This window comes from Carassius carassius, unplaced genomic scaffold (assembly GCF_963082965.1).
Source record: "Carassius carassius unplaced genomic scaffold, fCarCar2.1 SCAFFOLD_56, whole genome shotgun sequence".
NCBI classification, from domain to species: domain Eukaryota; kingdom Metazoa; phylum Chordata; class Actinopteri; order Cypriniformes; family Cyprinidae; genus Carassius; species Carassius carassius.
Genome location: NW_026775126.1, coordinates 509,987 through 527,072, shown reverse-complemented (window position 1 = coordinate 527,072; position 17,086 = coordinate 509,987). Strand labels below are relative to the sequence as shown.

General features: G+C 41.4%; 1 protein-coding gene and 1 long non-coding RNA gene across 2 annotated transcripts; both read left to right on the top strand.

The window, feature by feature from the left end:
* The first annotated feature begins 4,849 nt into the window (after positions 1 to 4,849).
* Positions 4,850 to 7,754, top strand: LOC132136859 (uncharacterized). Its single transcript, XR_009431584.1, has 4 exons — positions 4,850 to 5,208; positions 5,317 to 5,388; positions 5,622 to 6,004; positions 6,252 to 7,754. It is a non-coding gene; the product is annotated as an uncharacterized LOC132136859 (long non-coding RNA).
* Positions 7,755 to 10,453: 2,699 nt separating this feature from the next.
* Positions 10,454 to 12,721, top strand: LOC132136882 (uncharacterized). Its single transcript, XM_059547423.1, has 2 exons — positions 10,454 to 12,214; positions 12,449 to 12,721. Exon 1 carries the CDS (start codon positions 10,454 to 10,456, stop codon positions 11,585 to 11,587), a length of 1,134 nt encoding a protein of 377 aa, XP_059403406.1. The 3' UTR covers positions 11,588 to 12,214; positions 12,449 to 12,721.
* The last annotated feature ends 4,365 nt before the right edge of the window (positions 12,722 to 17,086 follow it).

Here is a 17,086-nt window from a genome sequence, read left to right as displayed (position 1 = left end):
AAACTAGCATTCCTACGATGTTAGTACTGTGAACTTATTTCATTTGAGTCCACTGAGAAGGAATATTTCTTAATATAAAACTGCAAACACTTCATCTGTAATAGTAAAGTAACTAAAAGCATGACTTTTACTCAAATCACTGCAGCTCACTGTCAGCTATAGCACACATGCATGTGTCTTTAATCTAGATTTAAACCGAGCGAGTGTGTCTGAAGGCTTTTTCTGAGTTTAGGAGTCAAATGTGAAAATGCTCAAGCTCCTTTAGTGGACTTTGCTATCCTAGGTACTACCAAAAGTCTGGAGTTTTTATACGATATTAATTTTTAATATACCACCATACCGATGTATTTAATTAGTCAATGTTGGGAACGAACTTTATGCTCCGCCGCGACTGCGCGACACTGTTTCAGACGGACCCTTTACAATGTTGCACTTCTGCAGTGACTGCGAGGTGTGGTGAGGGTAAACTCAGCAGTGCTCTGGTGTTACGTTATAATGCCTGTTTCACACATACTCCGTCGGCAGTGCGTATGCGTTGCGTATTTTTTTAACACACCCATGTTAACGGATTCCGGCTGCATGAGGTTGCGGTCCGTCCGTGCGTTCCAGGAGCGGTGCATCTGCAGCAGTGCGATTGTTAACGTACCGATTCTATTTTTGCTGTGCTGCAGGCGCTGAATTAAAGTGAAAGCTCACAGTTCGCGGGAAAAATGAACATGGATTGACACGGAAATGCAGTCATTTCACAATAAATGTATACTAATTAAATCCATTTCACATGCAACACATGGGCTTTTGGCTAGGTTTAAAACAAGAAAAAGTGCACTTAACAAGGAAATTGTGTTTAAATTGTTTGTCTTATTATACAAACCTAGAAGTAAAATGCATGAATAATGCGTTGTTTATATTTATATTTATTGAGTTTAAACTAATGTCTATAACTATGAAAGAGTGTTACTGTTCTGTGATAAAAGACTCACAATGCTGAAAATAAATATATTTTTAGTTTTTTTACATGATATGAAATCAAAACAATGTGTGAAAGCACAATGAGTCCGTACTGCGGACTGCATATGCACTGCAGACGGAGTATGTGTGAAACAGACGTTACAGGGAAGATGGATGCTGCAGAACTAGTAGAACATGACACAGAAGAACTTGGGCCAAAAAGAGGAGCCGGGTCTGTTGTTTTTGGTTTCCAAAAATCTGACGTCAACCAAACAACCATTTTATGCAAGTGCTGTCAGGCTAAAAGCACGTCTTGGATTATCAACCAGCAGAAAATGCATTGTAAAAAAAAAGTCATAAACCGGGATAATTTAGAAAAAAAAAACTGATATAATTTTTTTTTCAAACCACCCAGCACTAGTAGCCAGTTTAGAGATTGTAAGATTGAGGTAATATGATCATATTTTCTGGACCTGGTATAGTCTAGCAAATGTAGCTTGTTTATTGAAGATGCAGGACAACCAGCTAGCAGTGCATTACAATAGTCTACTCTAGAGGTCATGAACGCATTAACTAGCTTTATTGGTCATCTAATCTTTTAACAAACTTTGTTAAGCTTAGATAATTTAGAAATTCCATGTAAGAAGAGATAATGTGACTAATGTGCTATCTATGTCATAATATTTAGATAATTTAAGACAAATAGTTTTCTCCACCCCAGTCACATTGAACTTTTGAAGTACTTACCACACACTGTTTTTATGAAATTCTGAGGAACCGTTCAGAAATAATTTTGAGTCAGTGAGTTGCACCCAATTTTGATAAATTGCTAAACTCTTATCACTTCTGCAGAAGAGGAAGAATAACTTCAGTTCTCAGCATTTTTTATGTTTTAATTTGGTTTTCACTCTAGAGTCTGTGTTGACTAGATTAATAAAGACTCTATGTAAATGATGATCTCTCTGACCAGTCAAGATGGAGGCAAGGTTGTGGCTGCTATCCACCTTCTTAGGGTGCTTCTCAATCAGAAGGCTGCAAATCTCCGTCTGCATGTTATCAAGAGCTATTGAAGAAAATCTCAATTTGGAGGATCCATAGGAGGCAGCCTATTAAATAAAAACTAATAGAAAATACCGGACAATAAACAGAGGAAAAAGACACATATGAGAACCAATCGAAAACTAAAGAACAAAGGAGTGTTGTCAAGATGCTGGAATATTTATCTTTGATACAATACCATAAAAACATTTTCAATTCAGTTCACATTTTTATTGATGTAGTGCTTTTCATGATGCACATCTTTGCAAAGCAGCTTCACTGAAAATAAAAGTTTCTACATTACAATTTGGAGTAATTTATCAGTTGTGACTATGTCAAGGTTATGTCTATATGGCAGAAAATTTATGGGATAGTAACCAGAGGCGGACAGAGTACACAGCTTCATTACTCGAGTAAAAGTACAGATACCCCTTGCTTAATTTTACTCAAGTACAAGTACTACAGTCAGATGTCTACTTAAGTAAAAATACTGAAGTACTTGTTTTTAAAAGTACTTGAGTATCATGAGTACAAGAGTACATTTTTTAAATATTGCATTACTACTGCCACAGTGCTTACATTTACATTTACATTACATTTACATTTATTCATTTAGCAGACGCTTTTATCCAAAGCGACTTACAGATGAAGACAGTGGAAGCAATCAAAAACAACAAAAAGAGCAATGATATATAAGTGCTATAACAAGTCTCAGTTAGGTTAACACAGTACACGTAGCATGGGATTTTAAATAATATAATAATTAAAAAGAATAGAGCAAGCTAATTAGAGGTCTTTACACATACACACACACACACACACACACACACACACATATACAATTGCATAATAAATGAAAAGAAAATAGAATACAAAAAGATTAGAAAGGTAGTTAGATGTTTTTTTAAGAATAGAATTAGAATAGTGAGTGTTAAAGTTAGAGGGTCAAATAAAGATGGAAGAGATGTGTTTTCAGCCGATTCTTGAAGATGGCTAAGGACTCAGCTGCTCGGATTGAGTTGGGGAGGTCATTCCACCAGGAGGAACATTTAATTTAAAAGTCCATAAAAGTGACCTTGTGCTTCTTTGGGATGGCACAATCAAGTGACGTTCACTTGCAGAACGCAAGCTTCTAGAGGGCACATGAGTCTGAAGTAACAAATTTAGGTAAATGGGTGCAGAGCCAGTGGTAGTTTTGTAGGCAAACATCAATGCCATGTCATTTCCTTGTGTATTTATACCCTGTCTGTCTTAGTATGTGTCACGGAGTCCTTATAGTTATCACGACATTTTCAAAGTCTTGTTCTTGCCCTTGTGTTTATGTCTGTTTATGTTGTTGGATTGCTACTTTGGTTTTGACCCCTGCCTGGACTGTTTATGATTTGGATTACCCCTAATAAAAGACATATCTGCATTTGGATCTCTGCCTGTGTTTTCCTGTATCCCAATCGTGACATGTTCGTGGATGAAAACATCCACTAAATTAAACTGCTGTAAAAATCTATCAGATAATTATTATTATTATTTTTTGCATAAATACATTAATCAACCTCAGTCCTGAAAACTACCAAATGTTTAAAAAAAATCCAAGATTTTAACTCTTTAATTAACAAGTTCATAAAAGATGTCACACATTTTGGAAAAAAACACACACAAAATGACATATTTTCAATATAAAAAGTGATTGTGGACTGGATAATTTTTTACCTTTTATCACAGTCTTGGGCATGTCAAAGATTAGTAGCAACATTGGCTTTGATGCATTGTTAGTTTTTGTGCAGCATTAGATTTAAAAAATGTTCTCCCTAATTTGTTGTTGGTGGCTGTTTTTGCCCCATTGACTTCCATTATAACGACATTTTTTGATTGCAAAGCCATGACACCATATAATCATGCATTCTTGATTGTTTGTGGTTTTCCCTTTTGGGAAGAGGTAAAATTTGTTATTTTTACAGTTGATCACTAGGTGAGACCATTAACCCTTTAGATAGGCATGTGCAAATAAAAGGCTTAGTTTCTGGATTGTATATGGAGTTATATGGAGTATAACATTAAATTATATTGTGTGTGTGTGTGTGTGTGTGTGTGAGAGAGAGAGAGAGAGAGAGAGAGAGAGAGAGAGAAAGAGAGAGTGTGAGAGAGACCTTTGTGCACTTACCTTGATGTATCCTAAAAAAAACTGTGATATAAATTTTTGTTCAAACCGCCCAGCACTAGTAGCCAATTTAGAGATTTTAAAATTGAGGTAATATGATCATATCTTCTGGACCTGGTATAGTCTAGCAAATGTAGCTTGTTTATTGAAGATGCAGGACAACCAGCTAGCAGTGCATTACAATAGTCTACTCTAGAGGTCATGAACGCATTAACTAGCTTTATTGGTCATCTAATCTTTTAACAAACTCTGTTAAGCTTAGATAATTTAGAAATTCCATGTAAGAAGAGATAATGTGACTAATGTGCTATCTATGTCATAATATGAAAGTGAAAGTGAAAGTGAAGTGACATTCAGCCAAGTATGGTGACCCATACTCAGAATTTGTGCTCTGCATTTAACCCATCCGAAATGCACACACACAGAGCAGTGAACACACACACACACACTGTGAGCACACACCCGGAGCAGTGGGCAGCCATTTATGCTGCGGCGCCCGGGGAGCAGTTGGGGGTTCGATGCCTTGCTCAAGGGCACCTAAGTCGTGGTATTGAAGGTGGAGAGAGAACTGTACATGCACTCCCCCCACCCACAATTCCTGCCGGCCCAGGACTCGAACTCACAACCTTTCGATTGGGAGTCCAACTCTCTAACCATTAGGCCACGACTTCCCCAATATTTAGATAATTTAAGTGTAACAGGGGCAGGAATAGCCCGATATTTAATTCCCCTGGTGATTTTTCCCTTGAAGTTTTTACTATGATGCAGTAATGCTTGCTGTCTCCTTTAAGAGTTTGATCATATGCACGAGAAAGTGTGTGCGTCAGAGGTGAACAGAGAGCACACTGATAGAAGCAGCAGTTACAAATGAGGAGAAAATAGTTGATTAGAAATTGCTAAACGGATATAATCCAGGTTAATTATCAACTTGTGGACCTGTGGTGGTTTCAGTTGTGTGACTGCACGAGTAGATGACTTAATTCAGTGTTTATATTAGTGTTTGTTGCTGCATATGAGAAATCTCCGGTGGGGGAGGGGATTCAGGCCTACTTCAACGGAGATTGAGCGTAAATTAATTTAAAATACACTTTGAAGACTGTTATAATGTATAATAATGCAGTGTAATACATGTATAGGAAGAACATGCAGTATTTTTTGTATATTATACCGTTAAGAAGGGAATGCAAGATTGTGAGATCGCACGTGCCAGTTTCCACATGATTGATAATCCAAAGTCTCATATAACAGTGAGTGTTTTTCATTTTATTCTCCCAAAGTGTGTTTATGTATGTGACATGAAAAGTATTGTGTTTAAAGTAAATACTTCTATCTATAGTCTGTTTACTGATTAATACGTTTAAAAGAGGTTAAAATGTGAACTGTGTGTAATGTGAGTGGTGCATTTATGTGGCAAGATGTGCAGATTTTTCATGTATGCTCTTGCTGTTGTTTTTTTGTTTTTTTTTGTCTGTTTATTCAGGCACATATAAGCCACTGCCGTTGTTTTCACACCTTTATTGGTTCTTTAACATTGATTGCACTATTTCAAGTCAAATTGGGACTTATGATCTGGTGTTTTGATTAGAGATTATTACTGTAAAGGACTTATTTTTATTATTTACATTTCTTCATATATGTTATTTCACTTTCTGTGCCCATTGAAGTGAACTGGGTAACATCATTTGTTTTGTTATTCTGTTTTATACAACTTCTCTTGTTTAATTGGATCTGAGTCCTAAGAAAAAGCTATTTTTCCCTGAACCAAACATTTAATGCTGGGTCTTCTTGTGGGGCTCAGTCAAGAATAAAAGAATCCTTTTTTTAGTAGATGTCTTGGCATTGTCTCTTTCTTTTTCAGGTATTGTTCTCCACCTTCAATACCACGACTTAGGTGCCCTTGAGCAAGGCATCGAACCCCCAACTGCTCCCCGGGCGCCGCAGCATAAATGGCTGCCCACTGCTCCGGGTGTGTGCTCACAGTGTGTGTGTGTGTTCACTGCTCTGTGTGTGTGCACTCTGGATGGGTTAAACGCAGAGCACAAATTCTGAGTATGGGTCACCATACTTGGCTGAATGTCACTTCATATATATCATATATTTAGTATATTAGAAGGACGTCAAGCCGGCCACATCTCATTTTCGATGATTTCTTTTTGTTACAATAGTGCAAAAGTAGAAGGGTGTAAACAACGGTAGTGGTGAAGGGTGACTGATTGCTGGAAGGACCTGCAGTGACATCCTGACAGAAGTGCCGGCAGGACAAAGGGCCAGCACACCAAGTCTGCTGTGTGAGGACTTCGAGGAGGACAGTGCTTGTTTAAGTGACTATTGGAGAACTGAGATTTTCTGTGACTATCGCTCAAAGTCATGGATGCTGAGGACATGGACGGCGCAGCTGCTATGGCGGAGGACATTCAAGGTGCAGGTACTGCAGCACCGGAAATGGACATTGAGGGAGGTAACCCAGTCTCACAGTTTCAGTCTCACAGTTTCAGTCCCAGATCACGGAGTTGGGGCGTAGACATGATGAAGTAATGTCAGCACTTGCTGACATGACTAATGCTCATACTAGATCCTATGTATATATCCCAAGAGAGAGACAAATTGTACCTTTCAGTGGGGACCCAGGTAAAGACTGCCAAAATGTTGAGGAGTTCATTGAGGAAATTGGGAGGGTTATACGAGTGAGGGGGTTGGGTACTGAGGATCAGGTAGATTTTATCCTCTCCCACTTAAAGGGTTCAGCACTAGAAGAAGTCAGGCTGTGTATGGGGGGGGTAAGCTGAAGATCTCTTCTCATATTTGAGGGTAGCTTTCAGGGAAAAGCGTAGCACCTCCCAGTTGTTGTACACATTTTATGCATGAAAACAATTTGACGGTGAGTATTTTTGTGATTTTTCACATGCACTGTCATTGATGTTAAATGCTGCACTGCAACAAGCACCACATTGTGTTCCAAATATGCAGCTGGCTTTGAGAGACCAGTTCATAGAAGGGGTGAGGGATTCAGCACTCCGGAGGGAACTGCGCAAAGTGGTTAGAGAGTGGCCTCATGCTATATTATTTGAAGTTCGTGAGGAGGCCCTGTTGTGGTGCTCAGAAGAGAGACCTCGTCCAGCTAATGTGGTCCGAAACCTAGTGAGTGTGGAAGAAAGTGTAGAGCATTCAAGGATGACTGCCACTGTACCAAATGACTTGACTGTAGCCCTACAAGAAGTAATTAAGGTGATTACACAATAAGGGAAGGCTATCGGGGACTTTACCAACGCTGTCCGTGATCTCACGATTCAAAGGTCTGACCCAACTTGTGAAAAAACTAGTAAGCCCAGGTTCAAGCCAAGGTATACCCGAGACGGCCAACCCATTTGTTCGAGATGTGAGGGCATTGGGCACATAGTCAGGCAATGCACTGGGCAGCGCTTTCAGGAACGCCCTGAGCCAGCAATGTTTGAGTCTCCATTTCCGGGAAACGGCGCACCTCCATTGTGAAGAGCCGAGCAATGAGAGGTGGAATTGATGGCTCAAAGACTAACACACTGACAAAAGAGTAGTTTCTGGAGCATGTAGTGGGCAAATGCCAAGAAGTGGAAATACATACTGGGGGGGTAGCAGTCCGGTGTCCGGTGGCAGTAATGCGATTACTTTGACAGAGAGCTTCTTTAAAGAATATCTTCATGGAGAAGACAAAGACGTGCACTGTACAAGCAAGTGGTTAAAGATTACTGCCGCCAATGGGTTGCCTCTTCCCTGCCTTGGGTATGTTAAACTTGATATCCAGGTAATGGGGTTGACTATACCTGGGTGTGGGCTCTTGGTGGTACATGACCAGAATGATGGGGAGATTAATTCAGCGCCCCCAGGCATACTTGGTATGAACATAGCACAGCGGTGTAAACACTTAATTCTAGCCGAGTTTGACAATGCTTTGGAGGGGACATTGGATGCTAACTGGAGAGCCACCTTTAACAGAGTGGAAGAGGCTGCCCCAGTAGGAGCGAACTCTGTGGTTCGGCTGGCAGGTACACGTAAGTCTTGTGTACCTGCAGCATCTGTGGCCACAGTTCAGGCTAGAATACACAAAGAGCTGACTGGCAACAGTGGCGTAGGCTTGCTTGAACCATGTAATACATCATTGCCAGGTGGATTGGTCCTGGTTCCTACCTTGGTGTCACTCGGTAGGCGCGTATTCCCAGTGCAGGTAGTAAACTTGTCCCCAGAAGATGTGTGGTTGCCACCTAAGGTAAAACTGGGGGTACTTGCCCAAGGTCATCATGTTGAGTGTAGCTCCTGCGAAATTAGATTCCATCAAATCTCTGCAGATCATGAGGAACTTATGGTACATCAGAGGTCAATGACGTGAGTTAGTGGTGACCTGCAGTGTCCCCTGGAGAAAGTGAAGATTGGCGGTACCCCTGCACAGCAGGCAGAGCTGAAGGCACTTCTGAGGAGATACCTGGACGTGTTTTCTATCACTGATGAAGACCTCGGTTATACTGTATTGGTAAAGCATGAGATTCCCTTGAACGATGACCTTCCTGTCTCACAGTCCTACCAACGAATACCCCCAAACCAATTCCAGGAGGTGAAGGACCATATCTCTGGACTGCTCAAAAAGCGTGTCATCAAAGAAAGCTCCAGTTCGTATGCATCTCCAGTGGTGTTAGTCCGGAAGACTGACGGGAGTCTCCGGCTTTCCGAGGTAAAGCTCTTAGGACATGTGGTATCTTCTCAAGGGGTGTCTACAGACCCAGACAAAGTGAGTGCAGTGAAACAGTGGCCAGTCCCTAACACTCTGAAGGAGTTGCGATCCTTTTTAGGATTCTGCAGCTACTATCGGAGATTCATTGAGGGCATCTCTAAGGTGGCTGGTCCGCTCCATGATGTTGTAAACACTTGTGTCTACCAGGGGAGTGTTGCTCAGGTCAACAACTTGTTTAAAGACTCCTGGACAACGGAGTGCCAGCAAGCCTTTGAACACCTTAAGGAGAAGCTTACCTGTGCTCCGACACTAGGTTATGCAGACTTCACCCTACCTTTTGTGCTGGAGACCGACGCCAGTAACCTGGGATTGGTAGCTGTGCTATACCAGCAGCAAGGGGGAATTAAGACTGTGATAGCATATGCAAGCCGGAGGTTGAGGGGCGCAGAGAGAAACGACAGGAACTACAGCAGTATGAAGCTGGAGCTCCTGGCACTCAAATGGGCTGTGGTGGAGAAGTTCTGGAGTTACCTGCTCGGATCTAAGTTTATAGTGTCCTAACCGATAACAATCCCCTCTGCCACCTCAACACTGCAAAGCTGGGTGCTACTGAACAGAGGTGGGCTGCGCAGCTTGTGATATTTGATTTCAAAGTTCAGAACCGCCCTGGGCGGTGTAAAACCGCAGCTGATGCTCTCTCCAGAAGACCAGGACTGGAGGCCATAAAGGTGGTAACTGAGGATTTGGAGTATGATGGCTGTGTGGCTATTTGCAGTGGGTTTCGTACAGGGACTGCAGTGGGAGTTGACTTGGCTGGGCTAGTGGTGAGTCCTAGAGAAGGAGAAATGGGAATGTTACAGGCAGCCATCGAAGACCGAGAGAGTGAAGAGGCCCACCTGGAGAATACCCCGACATTACCTGGATACACAAAGGATGAGCTTCGTCAGTTTCAGAGGGCAGATCCAACCATCAGTGTGCTCAAGAGTTTCTGGAACAAGAAGAGGAAGCCCACAAATCGTGAAAGAAAGCACTTGTCCAGGCTGGTGCTGTTGTTGCTTAAGCAGTGGGACAGGCTTCAAGAAAAAGAAGGGATAATGTACAGAACTATTGATGATGTGTTCAATGGGGAATGCCAACAGTTCCTGCTTCCTGCATGGCTTGTTGAAATGGTGTTGCGAAGTGTCCATGACCAGATGGGGCATCAAGGTGTAGAGAGGACGCTGGCCCTGCTCAAGCAGCATTGTTATTGGGTTGCGATGTATGATGCTGTGGATAAGTGGGTGAAGGAGTGCCAGCGGTGCGTGCTAGACAAAATGCGGTAGCACTTTATTTTACAGTCCTGTTCCTCATGTACATACTATGTACTTATTATAGTAATTACAATAACTATGTAATAACTAGGTACTAACCCTGAACCTACCCCTAAACCTAACCCTACCCCATGTAGTTACCTTGTATTACCAGAACTTTCTTAGATAAATACACTGTAAGTACACTATAAGTACATGTTAGTACACGTACTGTAAAATAAAGTGCAACCCAAAATGCAGCAGCCCAGGATTCAGGCACCTTGGACCTTGTTCTTGGCTTCTCATCCACTGGAAGTGGTCGCAATGGATTTCACCACACTGGAACCTGCGTCGGATGGACAGGAGAATGTCTTGGTTGTGACTGATGTAATCACTAAGTTCACTACGCCACATCACCCCCAGGGAAATGCACAGTGCGAGAGACTTAACAGAACTCTACCTGACCTCTTGCGTTCCTTGCCACCTGACAAGAAAAGGAAATGGCCAGAGTACTTACCTGAGCTGGTGTATGCCTATAATGTAACACCTCATTCCTCCACTGGTTACTCCCCTTACTACATGCTGTTTGGTATGCAGCCACACTTACCAGTAGATGCCTTATTGGGCCAGGAGCCAGTGTTTGAGAAGGAGCCTGCCTGGTTGTCTGTCCACAAGGAGCAACTTCGGGATGTTCACACTAGGGCACGTGCATATGCTGAAAGGAAGGCAGCAGACCGAGTTACCAAGCGTGAGAGTGGGGTATACTGTCCAGAGGTAGAAGTTGGTCAGCAGGTGTACTTACGATATTGTCCCCAAGGACGGAACAAGATACAGGACGCCTGGGCACCTACAGCCTATAAGGTGGTGGAGGTGCATGGTACGACCTACACTGTGGAGCCAGTGGGAGGCGGTCCTGCAAAAAGAGTACACATATCAGACATTAGGCCCTGTTCGAGACTTATACCAATGCCACGGAGAAAAGTGAGACCAGTAGAAGTACCTACCTCTGTGTTAGTGGAAGAGATACCTTCACTGGATGCAGAATGTGTGTTAGTGGAAGAAACTAGATGGACTAAGGAGGATTTAGTAGACCCAGTGCTTGAGGAGTCACAGCAACAAGATGTGGAATCAGACAATTGTGCTGGATTGGAAGAAGCACAAGAAAGATATAATGATGCACTAGTGAATAATGAGGTGAGTGCTGTTGAAGAGCTCTCTCTGCCTGATATTGAAATAACTGATTCAACTTTGGATGTGGTTTCAGCTAGGTCAGTTCCTGTTCCCCGAAATCCAAGAGTAAAAAGTGCTGCACCCCATCCTACGCCACGCAGAATCCAGCTGCCAACTGCTGGTGTTCATGGTAACCCAAACAGACTAAATCTGCTTGTAATGCTGTGTCCTTTAGCCCTGATGTCCTTTCCCAAGTGTAAGCGGGTATGTCTTGTACACATCCGGTAAATTACAAGGAGTAATGGATGATTAAATAGTGTTTGCAGTCATCGAGGACGTTGACTGTTAGCAGGAGAGAGTGTAACCCGGGGCAAGAATAGCCCGATATTTAATTCCCCTGGTTATTTTTCCCTTGACGTTTTTGCTATGATGCAGTTATGCGTGCTGTCTCCTTTAAGAGTTTGATCATATGCACAAGAGAGAGTGTGTGTCAGAGGGGAACAGAGAGCGCGCTGATAGAAGCAGCAGTTACAAGTGAGGAGAAAATAGTTGATTAGAAATTGCTAAATGGATATAATCCAGGTTAATTATCAACTTGTGGACCTGTGGTGGTTTCAGTTGTGTGACTGCACGAGTAAGAAGACTTAATTCAGTGTTTATATTAGTGTTTGTTGCTGCATATGAGAAATCTCCGGTGGGGCAGGGGATTCAGGCCTACTTCAACGGAGATTGAGCATAAGTTAATTTAAAATACACTTTGAAGACTGTTATAATGTATAATAATGCAGTGTAATACATATATACGAAGAACATGCAGTAATTGTTGTGTATTATACCGTTAAGAGGGGAGAGCAAGATTGTGAGATCGCACGTGCCAGTTTCCACGTGATTGATAATCCAAAGTCTCATATAACAGTGAGTGTTTTTCATTTTATTCTCCCAAAGTGTGTTTATGTATGTGGCATGAAAAGTATTGTACCCTCTATAAAGTGTATACTTTTATCTATAGTCTGTTTACTGATTAATACGTTTAAAAGAGGTTAAAATGTGAACTTTGTGTAATGTGAGTGGTGCATTTATGTGGCAAAATGTGCAGATTTTTCATGTATGCTCTTGCTGTTGTTTTTTGTTTTTTGTCTGTTTATTCAGGTACATATAAGCCACTGCCGTTGTTTTACACACCTTTATTGGTTCTTTAACATTGGTTGCACTATTTCAAGTCAAATTGGGACTTCTGATCTGGTGTTTTGATTAGAGATTATTACTGTAAAGGACTTATTTTTATTATTTACATTTCTTCTTATATGTTATTTCACTTTCTGTGCCCATTGAAGTGAACTGGGTAACATAATTTGTTTTGTTTTATTATTTTGTTTTATACAACTTCTCTTGTTTAATTGGATCTGAGTCCTGAGAAAAAGCTATTTTAATGCTACATTTAATGCTGGATCTTCTTTTGGGGCTCAGTCAAGAATAAAATAATCCGTTTTTTAGTAGATGTCTTGGCATTGGCTCTTTCTTTAGTATATTAGAAGGACGTCAAGCTGGCCACATAAAACAAATAGTTTTCTCCACCCCAGTGACATTGAACTTTTGAAGTACTTACGTACTTGCTGGTTATTGTTATTCACTTTGATGGCACAGGATGGCGCCAGTGTGTTGGTCGGCTTGCCGTCAGCTCCGTCAACCTCTATGTTTGTTTGTGTTGTCTCTTACGCTATGTCAGTACTGTCCCATTGTTATTACAAGGTCATATGATCAGAAAACTTTGCTGGATCTCAGAAACGCACTGGTGACCCCTGTTCTTTACGACGGATGTCACCCTCCGCTTATTTACCCCATCGCTGAGTGCGTCATTCGACTACCTTGCTGTATCTCTAACCGGAGGAAGCGTCGGAGGCGCCGAGGCAAATGTGGAGGCATCCGGGTGAAGATCAGGAGAGGAGCGAGTGGTTCTCCTGTACATTCAGGTCTTTCATCCTAGGTCGGAAGGATCTCTACCTGGCTCGACGTTTGTGGGATTTGAGGTACTCTTGTCAAAACACATTACCCTGCATCATCGACCCCTTATGTCCGTTAGCTCTGCTAAACCTAGATTGCGTGTCCGCAGCGGTGGGTTGAACTCACTGAACATCCGCTCTTTGGAATACTCTTGCTGCCCCCAGTCTGCGGCCTTTTTAAATGCAAAAGTGGCCCTGGTCAATAGCAGGTCAGTGTCTAACAAGACTTTTATTTTGAATGACTTTTTTTACCGTCACAATCTGGATTTTCTGTTTTTAACCGAGACATGGATTAGCGCTGGAGTTGGCCAGTCGTCTGTTTTTAGTGAACTTTGCCCAACTAATTGTTTATTTATTAGCACGCCGAGGTACGTTGGAAGAGGAGGCGGTGTGGCTCTTGTTTTTAGGAACAATTTTAAATTACGGACACTGTTTGCAGGGACTTTTTCCACTTTCGAACTGCAATGTGTAGTTGTAGAATCTGTTATGTCACCATTGGTTTGTGTACTGATCTATAGGCCCCCTAAGCCTGACAAAGACTTTATAACTGAATTTCTTTCTCATTTTTTGTCACTGTATGATCGTCTCCTTATACTTGGTGACTTAAATATGCATGTTTGCTGTCTGGATAGACCTATGGTTAGCGAATTCTCTGGTGTAACAGATGTCTTTGGCCTTACGCAACATATAGTGAAGTGAAGTGAAGTGACATTCGGCCAAGTATGGTGACCCATACTCAGAATTTGTGCTCTGCATTTAACCCATCCGAAATGCACACACACAGAGCAGTGAACACAAACACACACACTGTGAGCACACACCCGGAGCAGTGTTCATCATTTATGCTGCGGCGCCCGGGGAGCAGTTGGGGGTTAGGTGCCTTGCTCAAGGGCACCTCAGTCGTGGTATTGAGGGTGGTGAGAGAACTGTACATGCACTCCCCCCACCCACAATTCCTGCCGGCCCGGGACTCGAACCCACAACCCTTCGATTGGGAGTCCGATTCTCTAACCACCAGGCCACGACTTCCCCATATAGATAAAGCTACTCATAAACTGGGACACACACTAGATTTAATTTTATCATATGGTTTTAATGTCAATAATATTGTGATTGAGGAGGCCACTTTCTCTGATCATAAGCCTATTACATTTGACATCACCCTTTTAAGTTCCCAGCAAACTGTCAGAGTTCAGGATCATTACTGTCGCCAGATACATTCTCTTACTGCAACTCAGTTTTCTGATGGTTTTTTGAATGGAAATGTTGCATCTATTATTGCAACTAGGGTTGTCACGATACCAAAATTATTGTTTCGATACCGATACCTAGTCAAGAATTGCGATTTCGATACTTTTTCGATACTTTTCCTGAAAAGGGAAAATACACTCTCAAATATTATTGATGTGCTTTATTTTAAAACCGGGACAACATTCTAATCATATAACACACTAATAAATGAACATATGAACAGCAGATATATTAAACATTTGAACAAAATATGAAATATAAAAATATAAAAAATAAAATAGAGCAGTGACATTCAAGGTAAAGAAAGAATAAATTTAGCAGCATTATCTCAGTTATCATAAGAAACATAAGAGTAATAAATATCTTGATTCTGAACTTTGAATAAAAATATGAACAGCGATTATATTAAACAATGTTTCTGAACTCAGAAGATTAAATGTCAAAAGATAAATAATATCAATTTAAGCAATGGCATTCAAGTAAAAAAAAAAAGAAAAACTAATAAAATTTAGCAGCAATATCTCAGATATTGTAACTTATTCTGTCAGTTGTGCAACCTTTTCTTTCAGAGGAGAAAACTCAGCCAGTGAGCTTTAATGAGCGTCATCTTTAGTGAGCGTCATCTTTTTGTACCAGTCTTGGACCGGCGGCCACAGTATCACTTGTGCTGGCAGATGCAGTCTGGTGATGCGCGGGTCGGGTTTTTTTCCAACCCGCGGGTCCCGCTTTTATGAAATTATTTGGCCCGCCCCAGCCCGCAAATAAAGTAAGATTTCTTTACCCACCCCGACCAGCGCATTGGGGACATCACGGAAGATACGTTGCTACTAGACTCTCTTGTTCACTGAAGTTCCCATAGACAGTAAAAGTTCCTCCCTTCACAGCAGCGCGAGCTCGGCGCTATTAGCAGCGCATGCGCAGCTCGTGAACAGCTCTGTTTCATCCTGTCAAAGAGTTACTCAAGATGTGACGGAGCATGTGATTTGTTGAATGTAGTGAATGAATCCGCCCTTCACTGAACGAGATCGAGAGATCTTCTCATTCGTGAACGAGCTGAATGATCTGATACATCTCATTTATGAATGAAATGAGTGAGCCAAGCATGTAAATCTACAAAGCGCAGTTATAGGTGCTGTGCAGATACGCCTTTTTCGTTTTCATATTTAGCATTTAGCAACATAACTCCATGTTTAATCCCCAAATTTATTGTGAATATATTATATATGAACTGTCTGACCAAACAATTAAAATGTTAATTATGCAAGAAAACCTCGTGCTTTGTTCATCTGAACAACTTATCTAAACTATTTAATGTGATTATGCACACATTTTAGTAAAGTCAAATCAGTTTTGTAGCCAGGGGTACTGGCTACTTTTAACCAATTTCAGCCCATCTCTCTCATTGAATTGAGGAATTTAGTATCACATATGAAACCTACTACTTCATCTTTTGATTCTATCCCCTCTTCTATTATAAAGGATGTTTTTGATGTAGTCGGTCCCTCCATTCTGGTCATCTTAAATCTATGTCTTGCATCCGGCACTGTCCCTACATGTTTTAAGCATGCGGTTGTCCAGCCCCTGGTCAAAAAACATGATCTCAATGTTAATCTCCTAAATAACTACCGTCCCATTTCTAAGCTTCCTTTTATCTCTAAAGTTTTGGAAAAAGCCGTTCTGTCAGAGCTGCTCCCCTTTTTGACCACTCACAATATACTAGAACCTTTTCAGTCAGGTTTTAGATAATTCATAGTACTGAAACAACTCTGCTCAAAGTAACCAATGATCTTCTCCTTACACTAGATTCAGGTGATAATGCCATCCTGATATTATTGGATCTTAGTGCCGCCTTCGACACTATCAATCACAACATCCTCCTTACTTGCCTTGATCAGCAGGTGGGCATTAGGGAGACTGCATTACTTTGGTTCTGTTCCTATCTCAATGATAGTACTTTCTCAGTATCTATTGGCAAGTTCTCCTCATCCTCTGCTTCTGTTTTATATGTGGTCCCTCAGGGGTCCATCTTGGGTCCTATGCTTTTTAGCATGTATATGCTCCCACTGGGTGACATCATAAGGAAGCATAACATCTCTTTTCATCTCCATGCAGATGATTCACAGTTGTACTTGCCTCTAAAATCTAGGGATTCCATACAATCTCTTCTGGCCTGTCTCGAAGACATTAAAACTTGGATGGTTAATAACTTTCTCCAGTTAAACAGTGACAAGACAGAAGTCATTGTTTTTGGTTCTCTCAAGGCAAGATGCACTGTGGTACAACATTTAGGTAACTTCATTCCATTTATCAAACCCTATGCTAGAAATTTGGGTGTCATTCTTGACTCAGAACTCTGCCTTGACAAACAGATTAGTTCTGTTGTTAAAAATAGTTTTTACCAGCTCAGAATGATTTCCCGCCTGAAGTCATTCCTATCTTTTAATGATCTTGAGACAGTTATCCATGCCTTTATTACATCACGGCTGGATTATTGCAATTCCCTCTACTTGGGCCTCCCACAATCATCACTTAGATG